Source organism: Tetrao urogallus (genome assembly GCF_951394365.1).
Source record: "Tetrao urogallus genome assembly, chromosome: 22".
NCBI lineage: Eukaryota > Metazoa > Chordata > Aves > Galliformes > Phasianidae > Tetrao > Tetrao urogallus.
The window spans coordinates 5,069,301-5,088,954 of record NC_136835.1 but is presented as its reverse complement, the minus strand read 5'-3'; the positions used below and the strand labels follow the sequence as shown (position 1 = coordinate 5,088,954).

General features: G+C 52.5%; 1 protein-coding gene across 1 annotated transcript; it reads left to right on the top strand.

Moving 5' to 3' along the window:
- Positions 1-2,152: 2,152 nt before the first annotated feature.
- Positions 2,153-18,908, top strand: ST14 (ST14 transmembrane serine protease matriptase; the record flags this gene model as incomplete). The annotated part of the gene is made up of 19 exons (XM_079545826.1): positions 2,153-2,209; positions 9,837-9,996; positions 10,232-10,359; positions 10,873-10,943; positions 11,440-11,600; positions 11,828-11,863; positions 12,195-12,432; positions 12,663-12,802; positions 13,225-13,322; positions 13,882-13,991; positions 14,966-15,096; positions 15,391-15,495; positions 15,942-16,049; positions 16,243-16,356; positions 16,552-16,677; positions 17,029-17,215; positions 17,591-17,865; positions 18,127-18,263; positions 18,747-18,908. The coding sequence occupies 19 exons, from the start codon at positions 2,153-2,155 to the stop codon at positions 18,906-18,908; spliced, it is 2,544 nt and encodes an 847-aa protein (XP_079401952.1).
- Between the last annotated feature and the right edge of the window lie 746 nt (positions 18,909-19,654).

Here is a 19,654-nt window from a genome sequence, read left to right as displayed (position 1 = left end):
AAAGAGTGAGACTGCCCTCATTAGCCACATCCCAGAGCACAGCATTTTCTTGGCACCTGCCTGGAGGAGACTAATTGATATGCAGAAGAGGAGGATAAATTTGCAGAAACAAAGAGCGGTAGTTCAGCTCGGAGTAGCTGCTTTGTACATACGCTGTTATACTGGGGTATTAAATCAGATTGGAGCACCTGCAGTCAGCCAGGGAGGGAAAAGCTGTAAAACTGGAGTGCTGGGAAGGGCTGGGCATCGGGAGAGAGCTCAGAGCAGCTCCTGACATCAGCCAGCCAGGTAATTTCAGCAGTCTGACTAACAAAGCCACCTTTTGAAGGGGAATACCTTAAATCTGAAAATAGTTCCTGCCCTGTGGTACTCAGCAAGCAAAGGGATTCTAGTGCCTGATAAGGGAGCTGGGAAAGCAGTGGCAGAAGCACTTCTGCAGGAGCACAATAGTTAAGTTTTTCACCCGGAGAGAAAACAGCAGGATCAGAGAGCAGACATCATCCCTTTTTCCCCAGGGAGGCACCTGTGAAAGGGACAGGAAGCTTGCACTCCGCAGGAGACATTTTAGAGCAAGGGCAAACAAAGGTAACGCAGCACGCATCTCCCTGCGGCGCTGTGAATCAGCATGCAGCTTCTGTTACACCAAACCAGAGAGGTGGCAGGTGTGTGTTCAGGTATGGAAAAAGTCAGTTTCAGGGCTGGAGGCAGTTGTTTTAAAAGGAGGATCAGTTCAGACTCTGATTTTTGAGGGGTACGTTGTGTGGTGGCATAGGGTATGACATGTAGCATGGAGAAGGGAAGAACTTTTTCAAGGAGGATGGTTTTGGTGTCTTTGATGCTGAATGTAGGAAACCTTACAAGTTAGTGTCATTGGAGTCATCTTCCCAAGAAGAGGAAAGCAGTGGGGTAAAACTGTGTTAGGAATGCAGATTTTGGTACTGAAAACTTTCTTTTAGGTCTGCATTAGAACATCCTGAAAACTCAGATCTTTTCTTCTGATCTCTCCTTCTCATCCCTGGCAGTGCTGCTTAATATGAGGCTGTACAATCGCTGAGACACGTTGCCCAAATCTTGCAGTGTGGGATTTGGATATAGTGTGGTTTCTGCTGTGTTGTGTGTCATTTTGCATCTCTTTTCCTCTGGCTGGAGAATGATTAATTGAAGAGACCTTTAAAGGCCATCTGTGCTGCTACTTGAGGGATCTAGATGGGGGTACAGGAGGGACAGAAAGGCTGTAGTGCTGTGTGAGGGATCGGGGTTGGGGTATATGATGGACAGTGGTCCATGCTGCTGCCTGGGGGATCTGAGTGGGGATGCTGGGTGGAGCTGTGTTACTATAGAAGGGATCTTTGTGGGGTGCATGTGGACAGAAGGGCTGTGCTGCTACCTCAGGAATGTGTGCGTGGGCTTCAGGGACGTGGGACAGAGGGGACAGCTGATGCTTGAAGGGTGTGAGTGCGAGTGCAAGGGGTACAGAGGATCTGTATTGCCACTTCAGGGATCTGGGTGAGGGTTGTGGATGGACAGAGGAGCTTCTCTGCTTGAAGGAATCTGGGTGGGAGTGCTGGATGGACAGAAGGTCTGTGCTCTGCCCACGGGATCTGGGTTGGGTACATGGCAGGTACATGGCTTTGCTTCTACTTAAGGATGTGAGTGAAGGTCCTGGATGGACAGAGGGGCTGTGTTGTTACTTGGGGGATCTGGGTCGGGGTACGTGGTGGACAAGGAGACATGCTGCTGGTGGAAGTATCTGAACTGGGGGTCCATCTGCTGGAGGCATCAGGGTTCGGGTACCAGATGCACAGAGGAACGGCTGCTATTTCAGGGATCTGAACGGGATGGTTGGACCGGATGACCTTGATGGTCTTTTCCAACCTCGGCGATTCTGTGATTCTGCGACTGGGGGCACAGATAAGGACACGCTGAGCTCGGGCAGCTCCCCGGGGTTCCCACGGGACGGCTGTTGTCACCCTGCTGCCCGACGGGGAGCACACAAAGAGCGGGCAACCCCAGCCTCCGGCTTCACCCCAACCGCGACCCGCTCTGCTCCCGGGCCGCTTCCTGCTTCCCGTACCGCACCTGCCGGAGGGCCGGGCCGGGGGAGGAGCCGCGGAGCGCCGCGCCATGGCGGCTTGAGCCGGCGGCGCTGGGCATGGAGCGCGGCCCCGGGGCGCCCGGCGGCGGCATGAAGTACACGGCACGGCTCCAGGTGAGCGTGAGCCCCGACCGCGGGAAGGGGGAACAGCGGAGGGCCGGAGATGCCCGCTGCTTCGTGATTCGCGGTGCTGAGGTTGAATGAGTGGCTGCCGATCGGCTTGAATGCGCCGCGGTGCGGGGCTGGGTTCGGGGTGCCGAGCAGCGCTGCTCGCCCTAGCGAAGCGCTGTGGGGCTTTGCTCGTTAACTGGTGAGTTATCTGAGTGCTTAAGCCGCAGTCTTTGCTTTCTGGGGAAAGCGAAGGGTCGATCGGGAGCAGCTCTGCGCCCAGAGCTCTGTTCAGTACCGCGAAGCTGCTCCAAAGCGGCTTTCGACTGAGGGCGAGCTGTGAGTTTTCTCGCTCCCCTGCTTGTTGGGAGCCCGGCGAGGGCTGCTGGTTGTCATCTGACATCCGGCGGTTCACAGGAGCGCTGAGGAGGAAGCTGGCCCACAGCAGGAGAAACTGGTCTCCCTGCTTCCAGCCCTGTGTGCAGCCCGGCACAGGGAGAGTCGTCTGCAGTGTTATGGGTGAGGTCCTGCGTCACCCTTGTGTCAAGTGCTGGTTGTCCTCCAGGAAAAAAGACGTTTGGGATCCTGACAGCCTGCTGCTGTGCTGGGATGGAGGTGATGGCCTCAGGTTGCGCCAGGGGAAGTGCGGGTTGGTATTAGGAACAACTTCTCCAGTGCGCTGCACGGGGGGTCACCGTGCCTGGGGGGTTCAGAGCCGTGGGATGCGGCACTGAGGGATGCAGGCAGTGGGAGTGGGGCTGAGCTCGGGGATCTGAGAAGTCCTTTCCAATCTGAAGGACCGTACAGCAGCTGTGGGTTTCGTACGTCTTCATGTCGCGGCTGGATGCTCGAGCCACCTCTGCCACACTGCGGTTGAGCTGCCAGGGTCAGGGACGTGCCATGTCCCTCCCTGGGGTCTGAGCATAGGAAGAGCTGATGTGCTCTGGGAGGTCTGTCCTTGCAGATGAACGCTTTGAGGAGCTTGTTTCTGGTTGTTCAACTGCTGTTGGGCTCAGTGGACCTGGAAACATGGCGGTGCAGCAGATGGGAGTGTTTTGCAATGGCTGTGCTTCCTGCTGTGAGATTTACAGCCCGTGGGTGCAGTGCATGGGGAAGCTAATCCTCGTCCTTAGAAAGGTGCAGAGCTTTTCTCTCAGGCAGTGCCAGTGGCTGCTGGGTGAGCTGCTGCTTGGGCCAGTTCTGCTGCTCTTCTTGCCAAAGGCACAGACGGATAAGGAAGGCACAGAGAGAGAGAGGCTGAGGTTGATCGAGAGTGCAGAGGACCTTTGCTCTGTAAACAAAAGATCACTGTAAAACTGTTGAGGGAACAGGGAGAGCGGTGTTGAGGGCCTGACTGGGGAATGTATGGCACCAAATGTTCTCACCTTGCTCGGGGAGAGCACGCCGCTTCCAGCCAAAGGCCGTGCAGACTCACCTTACAGAAGGTGTGCTGTGGTATCTGGGCAATGAGCTCACACAGAGGAGAGAGCAGCTACTGCAGCGGCTGAGTAAGAGTGGATTTGCTGATACAAGGCTTTGCTTGGTCAAAGATTCTGGTATTTCCCCTGCTGTTGACCCCAAGTATCGAAATATCTTGGCCCAGGTCCACCTCAAGACTGGAAGAGCCAGTAAAGAGTGTGGGCGAAACGTGATGATGAGCTTAGGATGCTTCACCGAGGTCTGGAGCTGTTTGTTGTTGTTCAGACACTACTGTGCACCAGGCAAGTTCTAAATAAGCTACTTGCATCTGTGGCGTGCTTCCCTTCTGGGCCTTGGAAATCGGGGAGGAATTTCCAGGCTCACAGCTATATGTCAGGCCTCTGAGGCGACTTTAATTCCCACCTCTCCCCAGGGTTGACAGTCTTACATGAAAAAAACCTGCTGCAACAGAAACACAAATAGATGTGGTCACTCCTATGAGCTGTGTGTTGCATGACAGAGCTGTGCTGATAAGGCTGATGCCAAGCCTGTGCTGTCCTGTGCAAACATTAACTTGGTTTCTTCTGTAATTAACCCAAGGGGATTCGGTTTCTCTGTGACTCAGGATGGTCACAAGATTATTGAATGCTATAAAGACCTGTGTTTGGAATTGGTGTGTGACAGGTATCTTTCCCTGTTAAACTTGCCCTCTCTGCCTGGAAGTTGGACAGACTGGAGGATTCTGTCCCTTATTCCCTTCTTCGTTCAGATGCCATCGTTTTACAGTGCAATTACCCTTCATAAGGAACTACTGGAGGAAAATAAAACACTGATAAAGTTTCAACAGTGCTTTACTGCCAATCCCGGGGCAACGCAGTGTGGACATGCCTTAGTGAAACTTAGCTCTTATGTTTGCCATTTCCATGTCGTTCTTATCAAGAATTTGCATGAAAATTATCCTTCTAAGTTTTCTTTCTGGAGCAGTACTGAGGTTTTCAGCAGGTGTTGGTGCAGCAGTTGGTCTCAGGTTGGTGTAGCTGTACTTGAGCTACGTGGGTGAAGTGAGTTGCAGGCTGTGCACATGCTCCCAGTAGCTTTTAGGGTATTTTTTGATGTGAAACAAGTTGTTTCCTCATGTGCCAGCACCATAAAACTGCTTTTGTCTTTGAGTATCATCTGGAAAACTTTGGGTTTTGAAAGAATGATTTTCTGTGGTCTTTCTGCACAGCAGTGCACAAGCCTAATGTACGGTAAGCCCTTGGAAGGTCTGTGGGATCTGAACTGCCCCTGTGAAATGCCCGTTTCTCTTCCTCTGCCAGGCCCAAGGAATGCAGTTGGTGATGAAACACTGCTTGAGCAGCAACTTCCCTTTCTGCACCCCCATCAAATCTCAGTCTTGAGAAAATAATTGTATTTTGAAGATCTGTAGTGAGAATAAGGTGTGGGACGTGATGGCGTCCTCGCTTTGCGCAGACACGCGAGGCTTTTGTACCCACTCCAGAAGGAGGAGCTTTGCTGCAGCGAAGCAGCTGGGTGTGATGCAGTGTGTGTTATTTGGAGGCAGGCAGTTTCCCTGTGCAACTGTGGGAGATCTGTGAGCCCACTCCACTCCTCTCCAAGGCCTGGCTGTCCCAGGCAGTGAGCCTGCCCTGCTGCCTGCAGCCAGAGCTGGCTGATGAGGTGGCTGATGGCTGCCATCCTTCTCATTTCCAGTACTGCACACTGCTCATGTGATAATTGTTATAGATTTTATTGAGCAGGTGTGGCTGGAAAAGGGGAGGTGAGAACTGCCTCTTGGATACACAGGCTGGGATCCGGAGAGTGTGATTACTTGGCAAGGGTCAGGTATTGGTCTGATGGCTCTCCCTCATCTCAGGCGACCTCCCCCAGGTCCTGTCTGACTTTGCTCTGCATCTCTTGGCTGTGTGCATTGGTCAGGGAGCTGTAGTGCAGACCTGGAGCAGAGGGAAGGAAAGGGGCTGTGCAGAGCCACAGAGCTGCCAGCAGAGCTGGGTGATGCTGTTAGTCACAAACCTGCTGTTCGCTTCTGTGCGGATCTGTGGCAGAGGAGATGGGGCTGGAATGTGGTAGCAGTCAAGGGAAGCAGTTGAATCCCATATCTGTGTTGTGCCGGGCAAACAAATGAACTGCTGGTGATAAGAGACAGGTGAAACTCATGGCCAAGAGCCCAGCAGTTGTGTGGGGCAGAGTCCAGTGAGGCAGACGTGGACACCAGGTCAGAGGACGTGCATGGGAGGGGTGCAGAGCAAAGGGGGCTGTTGGTGTGTGGGCTGTGCTGGCACTGCCAGGCAAGCCTGAAACCAGCCAGTAAGGGTAATGAATCCCACATTGGCCAGCCCTCTGTAAACATCTTGCTGGGAAGAAGCACGTCCTGACCTTGCTGGGAGTCCCTGCTGCAGGAAAATCTCTGCTTTCCAGTAAATCATCTCCCATCCAGAGACTGCTGTGGCAGTTCCCACCCTCCCTCTGTGCCTGCTGCATTTCCTGCTAACAGAATTAGTCACTTCTGCATCTTCTGGTTTGTCCAGTCAGGCCGATTACGGTTGCTGTCTAAAAATAAATTACGTAGCTGTTCTGCTGAGGAGTGGGAAGGTTTGCTTACATACTGGATGTCACTGGGAGCCCGTCACTGGGGAGCTGCATGCAGGAGATCTCGAAGCACAGCATGCATCTCTGTGCACAGTCCTCTCCTGATCCTCCTCGCAGTCCGTGCTCCAGGAGGAACTGAGGTGTGGGAGAAGTGAGGCACCCTCTGAAAACAGGCGCTGAGTGCAGGAGTCCCAGTCCTTGGTTTGTTTTGCTGAGAAATCAAGGCTTTGCAGAGATGAGAGGAGATGTTGAGGGTGGCACAGGATGCTGCGGTTCCCCACACTGCAGTCTGCCTAGCAGTCTGACCACTAAATGAACAGCTGAAGGCTCACCTGCTGCTTGGTTGAGGGCTTTTTGATCTTCTTTTTTTGGGGCAGTTTGGGCTGTTGCTTGCTCTTCCACATCAGGAAAAGACTCGGATTATTAAACGCTGACTTCCCGACTCTTCACCATCCCCAAAGGATATTTTGAGGAGGCCCAGGCACGTGCTGCTGTACAAGAAGCTCCTTCTTGTCACCTGGAGGCTTTTCAGAAGTAAGCTGCGGAGAAAGCATACTTCCCTCTGTGCCCTGGTGGCTGCAGCTCAGGGTGAGCTGCTCCTGAGTGCCTATCCTGCCTCCTCAGCTGTGACACACATCTTTCTGGCCCTTTCACTCGCTTGGCACGTGTCTTTCCTCCCAGGACACTGCAGGCAGCAGCACCAGTCGGAAACCAGAGAGCCTGCAGCCAGCAAGGGCTGAGCGAGGAGGAGCAAGAGGAAGTAACTGAACCTGTGACTAACGCGGGCAGAATATCAAGGAAGGTTTTCTGCTAAGGTTTAGAGAAGTCGTTTCCTTGTGAGGGCTGAGAGAGTCGGACCTCGGATCGCTTTGTGCTGGCGAGTGTCTCTTTGGGAATCATGAACAAGGTGAGAGCAGGACATGCGTTCACATCCTCTCTGATTTACATCTGAGATGCTGTTGTGGTGAAGGGAAAGTTTGGTCCATGTGAGGGAAATGCACGGCAACAGTCAGCTAAAGGAGATTGGAAAAATGGTCATCTTTCTCTTGATTTTACTGTGATCTTTTGTCTCTTTCTTGCTTTTGGTTCCATCTGGTTTCTGCCTGGCTGAGGGGCACTGAGCAGCAGTGGAGAGGAGCTGTTTTTCCCCGACAGGCAGAAGGGACAGCAGCAAAGAGGATGTGCAGCACACTGAGTATGGAGCAGTGGCTGAACTGTGCCGTTTGGACACAGATGTGTCTGGTACTAAGGTCAAATGGGTGCTTTCTGTGCTGAGTGTGGGCAGGACAGATTACTCAGAGGTTGGGACAGAGCTTTGTCTGAAATCTTCTGGCATGGTCTGGTACATTCCATGGTGCTTGGGGAATGCTTCAGATCCTTTGTATCGACAGGGGACTTGTCAGGAATCACTGGTGCTTGCCCAACCTGCAGTATGCAACAGGTTTTCAAAGCATCTTCATGTATGTCAGAGGAGGCTGGGAAGCAATGGGGCTTGTGAGGTGTGAGCATGGGAGAGGATGAGGCCTTAGAAGAGAGGGTAGGGACAGAAACCTCTTTATCTCTGGACACTGGGAAGCCCAGGAAAGCTGCTGCCAAGTGAACATCATTAAAGCCCTGGAGGTTGTTCTCTTGCCTTGGGCTCCTGCAGATGTTAGAAGTGAATTAAATACTTTCCTTTTGCTGACAACAGCAGCGTATTGGAAATCCTGGAGGCCAGGTCCTAGGAAGGGTTGGCTCTGCAAGCAGTGGGGAAGGGGAGATGCTGGTGAGGTTTGTGGTTGGGTTCTTCCCTTTATGTGTCCTTTACGTGAACTGTGATGGAAGACTCCCGAGCAGAAGGTTTGGGGGATTTGTTTGCTTTGGGAACTGATGCTTTGAGTGCGCAAAGATGGTGCATCAGGCACAGAATCTTGATTTGATGGAAGAGTTTCTTGATGTGAGGCGTATACTTGCAGTCAAGTTCTCTTTGTGTGTTTTCTCTTACAAAGTTTTGCATTTTCAAGTTCTGTGTGATGGTGGGAGCTAAGCCAGCAGCAGAGCAGTCGCAGTGGGATGATCCTTGTGGCCTTCTGAGCCTTTTCTTTCTGCTGGCAGTGGCTGGATGTTGATGACAGAAACAGTCTGACACCTCAGAGATGATGCGGTTCATTTTGATTTCTTTTTGCCAATAATAAACAGCACAATTGAACGAAGGCTTCCTACCCCATGCTGTCGTTTTTCCTGAGTTGTTGGAGTTTGTGACATTTGTCTTTGAGCAGTTGATGACGTTTCTGAGCTCTGACACTGAGAGGGCAAGCAGTGTCTGACCCAGCGTCCAGCTGGCTGGAGTGTTACCCCCTTCCAGTGCACAGCAATGCATTTGAAAGGAGCAGATTTGTGCTGGTCAGCATTTTGGGTTGTTGTGTCCTTGCTGTCAGCCGGAGCTGGAGGAGAGGACATGCTGAGCTTCCTCTGTGCACAGCTAGAGCTGCCCTCAGCTGCATGAGCTGTGCCCATGCTGGGGGCACGAGGCAAGCCCTCCCTTCAGAGGACATTTCCAAATTCCTGGTGCGTGCCCTGGCTCTCGGCTACGCCCTCCAGCTTTCATAAGGAGAGCTGAAGTCATCCCTCCTCCTCTCTGTGCGCTGAGTGGGCACACAGGGCGAGCTCGTCTCATCAGCATGGGGATGGGAGGTGGGTTTTCTCTCTCCTGTTTGCCCCAGCTGGAGGATGGAACGCACTGCTCTGATTCCCTCGCTGGGTGAAGCCTGGGCAGCTGCAGGTATGTGGGCAGGGCGAGGAGCTGGGGCAAGAAAGTGAAACTGCAGGCAGCAGGGGCTCACTGACACTGGTTCCTGGCCGTGCTTTCATCCTGTGGGTGCAGAGCTGATGCAGGGCTGCGTGCTGTGACAGAGCCCTTCCCCTCGGTGGCCCAGCCCAGCGCAGGGCGGTGATGGCTGAGTGCTGCTGATGCCATTCTTCACTCCTGGGTGAGACCTGCTGATATCTGCCAGCACGTTTTGTCCCGAGAGGCGGGCTGGTTGCTGGCGGGGATAGGGGGGGAGGGTTGTTTGGTGTTCATCCTTGTGTTTTATTGCTTCTGTAAGGCGTTTGTTCTGAGTGAGAAGGAATGTAGGAGTGTTGTGTTGGCCCAGCAAACGCACGGCGTGGTGTGAACGTTCAGGGAGGAAGTAGTTTGCCTTCTGTTTCGAGCACACAGCACTGCTGTGTCCTGTGGGGTGGCACACCTGTCTCATAGCAGGTGTTGCGGTGATTTTCTGTCTGCTTTTTCCACTCGCCTTGAGGTTCTGGGTTTGTGACCTGCCACAGCCTTGGGTGCCCCAGCGTTTGCTCCAACTGATCGGTTTGGGTTAGGCCCAGAAGGAAGCACCCACTTCCTTTTGGGGTGTGAGGAGGAGGCACATGTTAGCGCTGCTGTCTGTGCAGGATCCTGCTTGGGGGTGGCTGTGGGGCTGCTGGCACTGAGGTGTGTGTTGTGCTCTCAGTGATGCCCGAAGGCTCTGCTCTGTGTCTGTAGGTGCCTGACTGCTTTGCAGTGTTGGATCTCTCCAAACCAAACCTGGGGAATGACCTTTGCATTGCCCTGCCCTCTCTTCCCATACAGGACATGAACAACCTGGAGGAAGGGGTGGAGTTCCTCCCTGCCATGAACTCCAAGAAGATGGAGAAGCGTGGCCCGAAGCGAAGGGTAGTTGTGGCCATTCTGATCATTGCTTTTCTGCTCATCTCCCTTGTCACTGGCCTCCTGGTTTGGCACTTCAAATGTGAGTGTGATGTTAAGCTAACGTGGGGTGGTGGCATGCGCTGGGAACATAACCTGCTATTGTGGATTTGGAAGAGCTTCATTACCAAGTGTTGCTCACGTGTGACCTTCCTACAAAGTGCAGTAGCAGCCAGAGGCTCCAGAAAGCAGAGAGCCCTTTCTCCCCCCTCACTGGAGATCAGCTGTGCCACAGTTCCTGCCCTGACTGCCTTTCCCTGTGAAATGTTGCCTTCCAGACAGGAACGCGCCTGTGCGGAAAGTCTTCAATGGCCACCTGCGAGTTCTGAACTGGGAATTCATCGATGCCTATGAGAACTCCAGTTCTCCAGACTTCATCATGCTGGCTAAGAAGGTGAAGAGCACGGTAAGCATTTTCTTGGATCCCTACTGCTGAGTTTTTATTTCTGTTCTGTGGCCATAGAGATCCTACTTGGAGCTTGGAGCTTTCTCACTTCTCTCAACTCTTCCTGCTCATCACGAGTCGTGTGACTCACTTTTAAATGGATCTTGGTATCACAGCTCCAGCCCGTTGCCACGCTGTCTCCCTGCCCTGTGGCCCAGTGTGCCATGTGGGGTTGCCTAGGCAAATCCCAGGGCTGGCAAGTTACCCAGGTCTGGCATGTAGGGTCAGAGAGGAAAAGCAGCTCTACAGCTGAGCAAGCTTGGGGGCTGGGGCTGGCTGCAGGAATCTGGACACTTGTCTCCTTCTTTCAGCTCTCCTTCTTCCACTCTTTGGCCCCTGCAGATTCCTGCACTCCTGGGATGCTGGGTATGTGTCCTGATTTTCCTCCAGAGGCTTGAAGCTCTGTCTGTCATTGTCCTTTCCGCTCTCCTTACTTTAAGATGTGCTGATCATTCTTCTTTAAACTCCTTTTAGGTAGAGGATATCTACAGGAGTCATCCAGATATTGGTCCTTACCATAAGGAGACAGTAATCACTGCGTTCAGGTGAGTGTTAGGAGATGCTATCTGAGCTGAGATTGGGAGTGTAGGAAAGCAGTTCTGGGGTGTCACGTTGGCCATAAGACCCTCTTTGCTGGGCTGCTGTTGGTGGAGGCACCTCAGTAGTCACCCCAAGTGAGGTGGTAAAGGTTGGGCAGTGAAAAGCAACCTCACAAGCATTGTGCTGAGCCAGAATATTGCTTTCTCCAATCTGTCTCATCGTGTGCTGAGGGAGATGTCTTGGGAGAATTGGATATGGTGCAGTAAGCCCTATAAGACATAGCAGCTGGTGTCTGGCAGCCTGGAAAGGGTCTTCACTGACTGAGTGGGGCCTTTGCTGGACTTCAGTTTGCTCAGCTTGTTACTGAGGCTGTCCCTTTCCTGTGGTCATCCTCCAACAACAGCTTATCATTTGACTGGCCCCCTCTCTTTTGATACGTCAGCCCTCCCATGTGTGTCCTTGCTGTCCTCGCCCTCACCCCATAATCACCCTCCCTCACAGCGAAGGCAGTGTCATTGCCTACTACATGTCAGAATTCGTCGTCCCCAAGTACTGCGAGGAGAAGCTTGACAGCGCCATGGCAGACAGGCAGAATTTGGTGCAGAGGCTGAACCCACGGCTGCGAAACCCCATGCTGAGGGTGGAGTCAGTCATTGCTTTCCGTGAGTGCTGTGTTACTGTGTGGGACTGGGGAGGAAGGGAGGCTCTGGTGTTTCACTGGAGCACTTAGCTGCCAGTTGTACCCCTCCTTCGGGTGCCCTTGGCTGCAGGGGCTGCTTGCAGGGTAAGCACGAGCCACAGCAGTGCAAACCCTAACGACCTCTTCAGCTTTGTGTGAAGAGAATTTTCACAGCTCAAAGGGTGACAGCACCTCTGTTTCTTCCTGCAGCTGCCGACCCCAGCATCGCTCAGAGTCCTCGGGACAGTAAGTACAGTTCTTCAGTCTCAGTGTAATAGCCTCTGTGCATCCCCAGGTGTCTGCAGGGTGACAGTTTCCCTTTTGGGGTAAGGAAGGGCCTGAGGGGAGGTGCTTTGCCTGAGGCAGATCTCCATGTGCTGCTTGGAGCCGGTTTGAGGTTGGCCAAACTTGCTGTTATCCAGCAGTGGTGGGTGGCCTGGTCTGTCCTTTGCAGTGCCTTTCTGCAGGAAGGCAAAACTCCAACACGTCTGCTGTCCTCTGTATACCCTGCACCCACAAGAAAGGTCTCTCCTCCTCCTCATTTGCCCTGATAACTCTTTGCTGTTCTCCTGGGCAGATAGTTGCCTTTTCACCCTCCACGCCAAGGAAGGGGAGATCACCAGTTTCACCACGCCGGGGTTCCCCCACAGCCCATACCCCAACAATGCACGCTGCTACTGGACACTGAGGGCAGATGCCAACTCCATCATCAGCCTGACCTTCAAGACACTGGACTTGGAGCAGTGCACAGACAGCAGTGACTACATCAAGGTGTATAACTCTCTGAGCCCTGTGGAGCCCCATGCTTTGGTGAGGTGAGTGTCCCCAGGGTTTGGTGTTCCTTCTCCATAGGGTGGGGAGAGGGGTTCGTGTTGGCTCTGTGTTGGCTCTGTGTGTGGCACTGAGTCCTTGTGGGAGCTGACAGGCTGATCCTGAGCTGCACAGAAGTCCTGGTGGTGGAGCTCTTGTCCCTGCTCAGAGCTGATCTGTGCTACTTGAGGCTCACTGTGCAGCTGCCTCACAGATTCTGTTCCTTCCTTTGTAGGCTCTGTGGGAACTATGCTCCTTCGTACAACCTGACCTTCCTGTCCTCCCAGAACGTTATGCTTGTCACATTGATTACCAATAAGGAGGGGAGATTCCCTGGCTTCAAGGCTGAATTCTTCCAGCTCCCAAAGATGAAAGGTAAGCATAGACCTTGGTCCAGTTTTCCCCTCCTCTGCCTACCACCAGCAGCTGAAAAGGGAAGTGCACCTGTGGCTGTGGTCAGTTTGCCAGGCATTTTTCCAGGGCTGGGAGATGTGGAAGCAAGGTCTCATCTTAGCTCTTTGAGCTTGTCTTGCCTGCAGCTCTTGGCTGCTGTGATGATGTCCCCGAGGAGGGGAAAATAAGAATTAGGACTGGCATGCAGATGGGTGTATGCAGGAAGTTGGTTTCCTGAGTGCTTTTGAAGCCTTGGAGCAGGAGCTGCTTTCTGCCAGAGATTAACTTAAATGTGTTAAGGACTGGTGCATTTCTCTCCTTTCCTGCCTCAGCCACTTATGTCTTGGGAAAGCCACATCTCTTTGAATCTCTAATCTGCTTTCATCTTCCTGCTTCTCTTCCAGCGTGTGGTGGGACTCTAAGAGGAGTGAGTGGCACTTTCACCACTCCCTATTACCCAGCACACTACCCACCAGCCATGGACTGTGTCTGGAACATAGAGGTAAGACACATTCTCCTCTTAGCCTTAAATATTGTGTCAAATAAACCTGCCTATATGGGACAGAGTGCAAGTGAGTTTACAGAAGGCACTGCCTAGAGGCTTAGAGTCTGAGATGGCTAGAAGAGGTTTTAGGACTAATATCAAAGGCAGAAGAGGCTGAGGGAAGTCTGGACCTTGTGTGACACTTACTGTAGCCCCCAGTAGCTGTAGCTTTGCACAGTGCACTTGATCTGGGCTTTGGGACAGAGCTGTCTCTTGCTGGTAAAACTGCTGGCAGGGTCTGTCTTTTGCTCTGGGGGGGTGGACACAGTTGACAAAGGTCTGGCCTCAGCCTTCTTCTGTGTGCTGCTTTAATGTGAGATCCTAGGGTCAGCAAGCTAAGTGGCTGTCTGAATGACAAGGTGAGCAGTAGTGGCTTTTTGGGAAGGTTTTTCTTTTTCTGCTTGACTTCTTTCCTTTCTCAGTTATCTCTCCTTATCTCAAACGTTTTCCCATGTAACTCATTCCCATATCTATTGCTTCAGAAAAGCAGCATGCCTCTGACTCTTTCCTTTTGCAGGTTCCCTCTAAAAAGAACGTGAAGGTGCGTTTCAATATGTTCTTTGTGCTGGAGCCCGGGGTCCCAGTCAGCTCCTGCACCAAGGACTATGTGCAGATCAACAACACGAGGTAGGTTTTGGGCAGCCTGTCTGACTGTGGCTCTGGCCCTTCAAGTAAGGAGGGGCTGTGTTCAGTTCTATGGCATTCTGTGCTTTCCTTAAACTTGCTGTGGGAGCAAGGTGCTGTGCAATTTGGGCTGAGGCAAGGTAGTGCTGGGGTCTGACCTCATAGCTCAGTGGCCAGTGGTGAAAGCAGATCCACGCTTCCTGTTCTGAACATCAGACAAAGGGTTTGTTGCATGCTGCAGCTGAAAAAAACCCAAAGACGGGCCGTGGAGCGTCACATTCCATGCATTTTGTGCAGAAAGGCAGGTCCATGAGGAAACAGCTGGTGTGATTTTGCTTGGATGAGTATTTCTCTATTGTTAGGCTGACTGCATCCCCTTCTCTGATGCATTTACTTTTAAATTTACTGTTAACTCTTACACAACCTAATGGAAGCTGGACTAAAAACACAGTGTGGGACTGCATAGGGGAAGCAAGCAGTGTTGTTTCACAACATTTTGGGCAAGGGGGCTGACCCTTTGAGGAGAGAGGGTTTCAAAATCAGAATCTGTATCTCTGGTCCTGGCTAGCTCCTGTTGTTCTTCCTTGTGAAGCAATTTCCTACTGACCCATCATGGGAAGGGATCCTGGGGCTTTAGAGGCTGCTCTGGATGGGTTTGAGATCAGAGAGACAGTGATCAGCTTCAGATCAGGGATCTGGGTGAACTTGTGCCTGATTGTCAGCAAGGCCACAGTTTGGTGTTGCTTGCAGCTGGCTCCAACCTTCTGCCAGCTACAACAAAATCCAGCACTTGTGTGCAGGCACTGAGATCCAGCAACTCGTGCTCAATTCTGACCTGCTCTGTTTTCTGCCTCCTTGGCTGTCTGCCCACCTGAAGTGACCCTTTGTGGCGATGGGGAAATCAGGGATGTAAGAAGGGCTCCTCAGTGTTGATCTGTCGCATTCCCTTGCTGTTCATTTTCTCATTTACCCATCAGGTACTGCGGGGAACGTTCCCAGTTTGTGGTGGCCAGCAGCACCAACAAGATAGCAGTGCATTTCCACTCAGACCGTTCCTACACAGACACTGGTTTCTCTGCAGAATACCTGTCCTACGACTCCAGCGACCGTGAGTTGAAGCCTGGAGGCGGTGGGTGGGAACTGGAGGTGTTCTGCAGGATAAATGACCGGGGGCTCTCCCTGTTCTACACTTCTTCTGTCTTCCTGTAAATCAGGAAGCATGCTTTTCTGGGGATAGGAGCACGTCTTGTTTTCCTGCTGATCTCCTTGTAATCCTCTGTTCTGAGGGAAAGCTGTTTTTTACATTGGATGCTGCAAGGAGGAAGCTCAGAGCACTGGGAAGTACCGCAGGGGGGGGGCAGCTGCAGGGCTCACGTGTTGTTTTGCTTCTCCTCCCTCCCAGCCTGCCCTGGCAAGTTTGCCTGCAACACCGGGCGCTGCATTGAGAAAAGCATGCGCTGCGACGGCTGGTTGGACTGCGTGGATGGCAGTGATGAGCGGTCCTGCAGTAAGTGCCCTGCCTGCCTGCCTGCCTGCCTGAGGGTGCTGTGCTGGGTTTGTTCTGGCAGTGAGCCTCAGTTCGGTTACAGAACTGGGCAGGAGTTGCAGAGTACATGTGGAACACCCGTGTGATGCATGGATGTTGTTCCTGTATGCAGGAGTTTCTCCTCTTGCATTCACAGCGCTATCTAATATGTGCTTTTGTTCCTGTTGTTTGAAGTTAATTAGAGAGGAGGGGATTCCCTGGTTTGGGATCTTGTCCTGAGGCGTGGGGCTGTTTTCTGAAGGAGAAATGTGCTGCTGGCACATGCTGTTTTCTGGTGTGCTTGCTTCTGTGTGCTTGAGTTCCCACTTGGGAACCACCCAGGTTTTCCTGTGGTGCCTCGCATGTTGCTGGTGACCCCATGGGTAAATTGCAGATCTCTCCCCTGATTTCTCTCTGTTCTTTCTCAGCCTGTACCGACCAGCAGTTCAAGTGCCAGAATGGCTGGTGCAAGCCCAAATTCTGGCTCTGTGACAACGTGAATGACTGCGGTGACAACAGTGATGAGTTGCAGTGCAGTGAGTAACTTGTGCTGTGGGCAGGATGGGCTGAGGGCTTGAAAAAGGTGAAGGGGTGAAAATGGTGGAAGCACCGGTGTTTGTAGCTGCAGAGGTTTTACCTATGTTGGAGGAGAGGGAGATGGATGCAGCCATGCAGATTTTCTGGGACCGTGTGTGCTTTGCTGTTTCTCAGGAGCTGCTCTCTCCTCAGGTTGTGCAAACAACAGCTTCAAGTGCAGCAATGGGAAGTGCATCCTCAGCACACAGAAGTGTGATGGCAAGGACGACTGCGGAGATGGGAGCGACGAGGGCACCTGCAGCAAAGGCAAGGATGGGCTGTGGTGGGGACGTCCCTTGAAATGCAGCCTCTTATGGATGTTCTTGTGGCTGGGCAGCCTGGAGAGCATTTCTGCCCGCAGTGGCAATGTCCTGGGATGAGCAGAAGTGGGGAGGGGCTCCTGATCAGCACAGTTTCCCCAGTGCTGGGACTAAACCTTCTCCTTTGACCTTCCTGCAGCAGCCCAGTCAACAGTTGTCTGCAAAGAGTACACATACAAGTGCCGCAATGGACTCTGCATCAGCAAGCAGAACCCAGAGTGTGATGGGCAGAATGACTGCGAAGACAATTCTGATGAGGACAACTGCAGTGAGTACCCAGCAAAGGGAATACGTGGGGTTCTGGGCTGGGCCACTTAAACCAATGTGTGGTAGAGAGAACCCCCGGGCAACAGCTTGGATCTGGAAACAGCTCTGTTCTTTAGCAGTGTGCCGAGTGCCTGCATTGTCCAAGATGTTTCCAGAGGGTTTACAAAGAGAATTGCAGGCATTTGTCTGCATGTTTACTGATTTGGCCAGTGAGTGTAGCAGATTTGTTTTTATGCTGATAGCTGATAGCGTCAGCCATCCCTGGTGTAGGAGGGAGCACTTGTGCTGTTCTGGAGAAAGGAAAAGGGGGTGGTGGGAGTATCTAAGTGTCTCTTCTCCTTCCTCATCCCAGACTGCGGGACCCGCTCCTACGTTAGGAAATCACGGATCGTTGGTGGGCAGAACTCAGATGTGGGAGAGTGGCCGTGGCAGGTCAGCCTCCATGCCAAGAGCCAGGGCCACGTCTGCGGAGCCTCGCTCATCTCGGAGAGCTGGCTGGTGTCAGCAGCACATTGCTTCCTGCAGATTCAAGGCATCAGGTAGGTGGGAGCTTCTGCCAGGGACACTTTGTACAACAGATCTGAGGGCTGCCTGGTTTAGCACTGTCACAGACGGATGGATTTGGGGGAGAATCTTGTAGTGAAGTGGAAGCAGACAGTTGGAGTACACTGTTTACTTGTTGAGGTGTCACATGAGTTCCACTTTGTGTTTGCAGGCACTGCAGTGATTGATAGATGGTGGGATTTGGGCTGACAGGTCGCCCAGACAGTGGCACTTCCCTTTTCAGCCACTTGCTTCTCTGAATAAGCAGAAAGATTTGTAGGTTTTGAAGACAGCAGGCACAGTTTGTGAGCTGGGATGTCTGCTGGCTCTGCACAGCAGGACCTCACACCTGTACTCTGTGACTCCTGCAGGTACTCAGATGCCAGCCTGTGGACAGCCTACCTGGGCCTGACCAACCAGAGCAAACGCAACGATGCCAACGTGCAAATGAAGCAAATCAAGCGCATCATCTCCCACCCCTACTTCAATGACTACACCTACGACTACGATATTGCTGTCCTGGAGCTGCAGAGCCCTGTCACCTTCTCCTCTGTCGTCCAGCCCATCTGCCTGCCCGATTCCACGCACAACTTCCCCGTGGGCAAGGACCTGTGGGTGACCGGATGGGGAGCGACTGTGGAAGGAGGTGAGCACTGAAGTGACTTCGTTTGCTGGGAGACCAGAATCAGATGTGATTCTCTTGGGAGCGCACACAGTTGAGGTCTCAGAGCTCAAGGGAAAACTGCACTGGGAAAAGACAGTTGTTGCAGTGGGGACTTAGCTGATAATTAATTGGTCACTTGTTAGGAGCCGGAGGCACGAATGAACCGTACAGGTACGAGACTGTACAGGGGTGGGGGCTGCTGCTAAATGGACTCTGTGCTTACGCTGCTTCTGGCCCTTGCAGGCAGTGGATCCACCATCTTGCAGAAGGCAGAAATCCGGGTTATCAATCAGACTATCTGCAACCAGCTGCTGACCGACCAGCTGACGCAGCGCATGATGTGTGTGGGGGTCCTGACGGGCGGCGTGGACGCGTGCCAGGTAGGCGAGCGCTCCGCTGCACTGCTGATAGCAGGGCCAGCTCTTTGCTCAGCACTTTTTATTCTGGCACACTGACTCGCATTTCCACACTCAATAATACGCTGCACGTCTATGTGGACCCTTCTGGGTTCGCACGGACAAACTAGAATGCATGGCAGCAGTAAATTGTGTTCTCTCTGTAAATTGTGTTATGTGACCACAATTGCTGTGGTCTCATAAATGGATCACCGGGTCGGACAGCAGTGCAGCTGCACTCAATTATTGAGAGCCTTGGTGGCCCCTTATTTAGATTTGTTCAGCTGGTTTTATTCTGGCGTTCTTGATTCGGGGGCTGGTTTGGTACATTGGATTGAACAGGAAATTGTAGGACTTGAATTAATCAAATTATTTCATCCCAATTTGATGATTTTTATGATTTACTTTAAAAACTTTTTTTTTTTTTAATGTTTTTGTATTTACAGTACGGTTTTTTTTTTTGTGCAGGGAGACTCAGGAGGGCCCCTGGTCAGCGTGGAGGACAGCGGGCGGATGTTCCTGGCTGGCGTTGTGAGCTGGGGTGATGGCTGTGCACAGAGAAACAAGCCTGGAGTCTACAGCCGGCTGACAGCCCTGCGGACGTGGATCAAGGAGCAGACGGGGCTCTAGGGGGCTCTGTGCACAACCCCCAGCCACAGCCACCTCCTGCACAGCACCGCCTGGGCACAACGCAGGGCTGTGAGGCACTGCCTGAGGAGCTGCCTCCAGTGTGAGCCTCTACCTCACCGCCTCCGCGACTCCCAACCCTGGGCTGCTGGGTGAGCGCAGCCCTCAGTACTTCGTCCTCCCAAAGCCACGTCTCCACCTCTTGCTTTCTCTCTTCTGGGGAAGCGAAGGCGGTTCCCACCCCAGCCCCGAATGAACAGTCAGGGAACAGAGAATTACAAAAATTTCAACTTTATTTTTAAAAAAAAAAAAAAAAAAAAAAATTAAAAAAAAAAAAGAAAAAAAACACACAGTGTTTTTAGAAGCAAGCTTCCTGGGAGAGGTTCAAAACAGTCTCTCATCATCTATTTAATCTCATTCATTTATCTCATTAAATTGTTTTTAAATTGTCATCTGCAATCCTCCATCTGGTCTTCAGTGATGAGGGGGGAGAAGCTGTTAGCCTGTGTCCAGCTTGGCTTCTGCTCTTCTGTCCACGCAACGCTGCGTAAGGAGCCCAGGGCTGCAGCACTGAGGGAGAGAAGCAGAGCTGCAACGTGGCTGTGGAAGGAAACCTGGAAAAGGCAGGGCCCTGCCCCGAGAGCAGAGAAATAGGCATTACCTTCTCATTGTGCTTCACGTTGCTCCTTGGTACCCAGCGCCACCATTCCCACTGCACTGAGGTGCTGCATTGCGCCGTGACTTCGTCC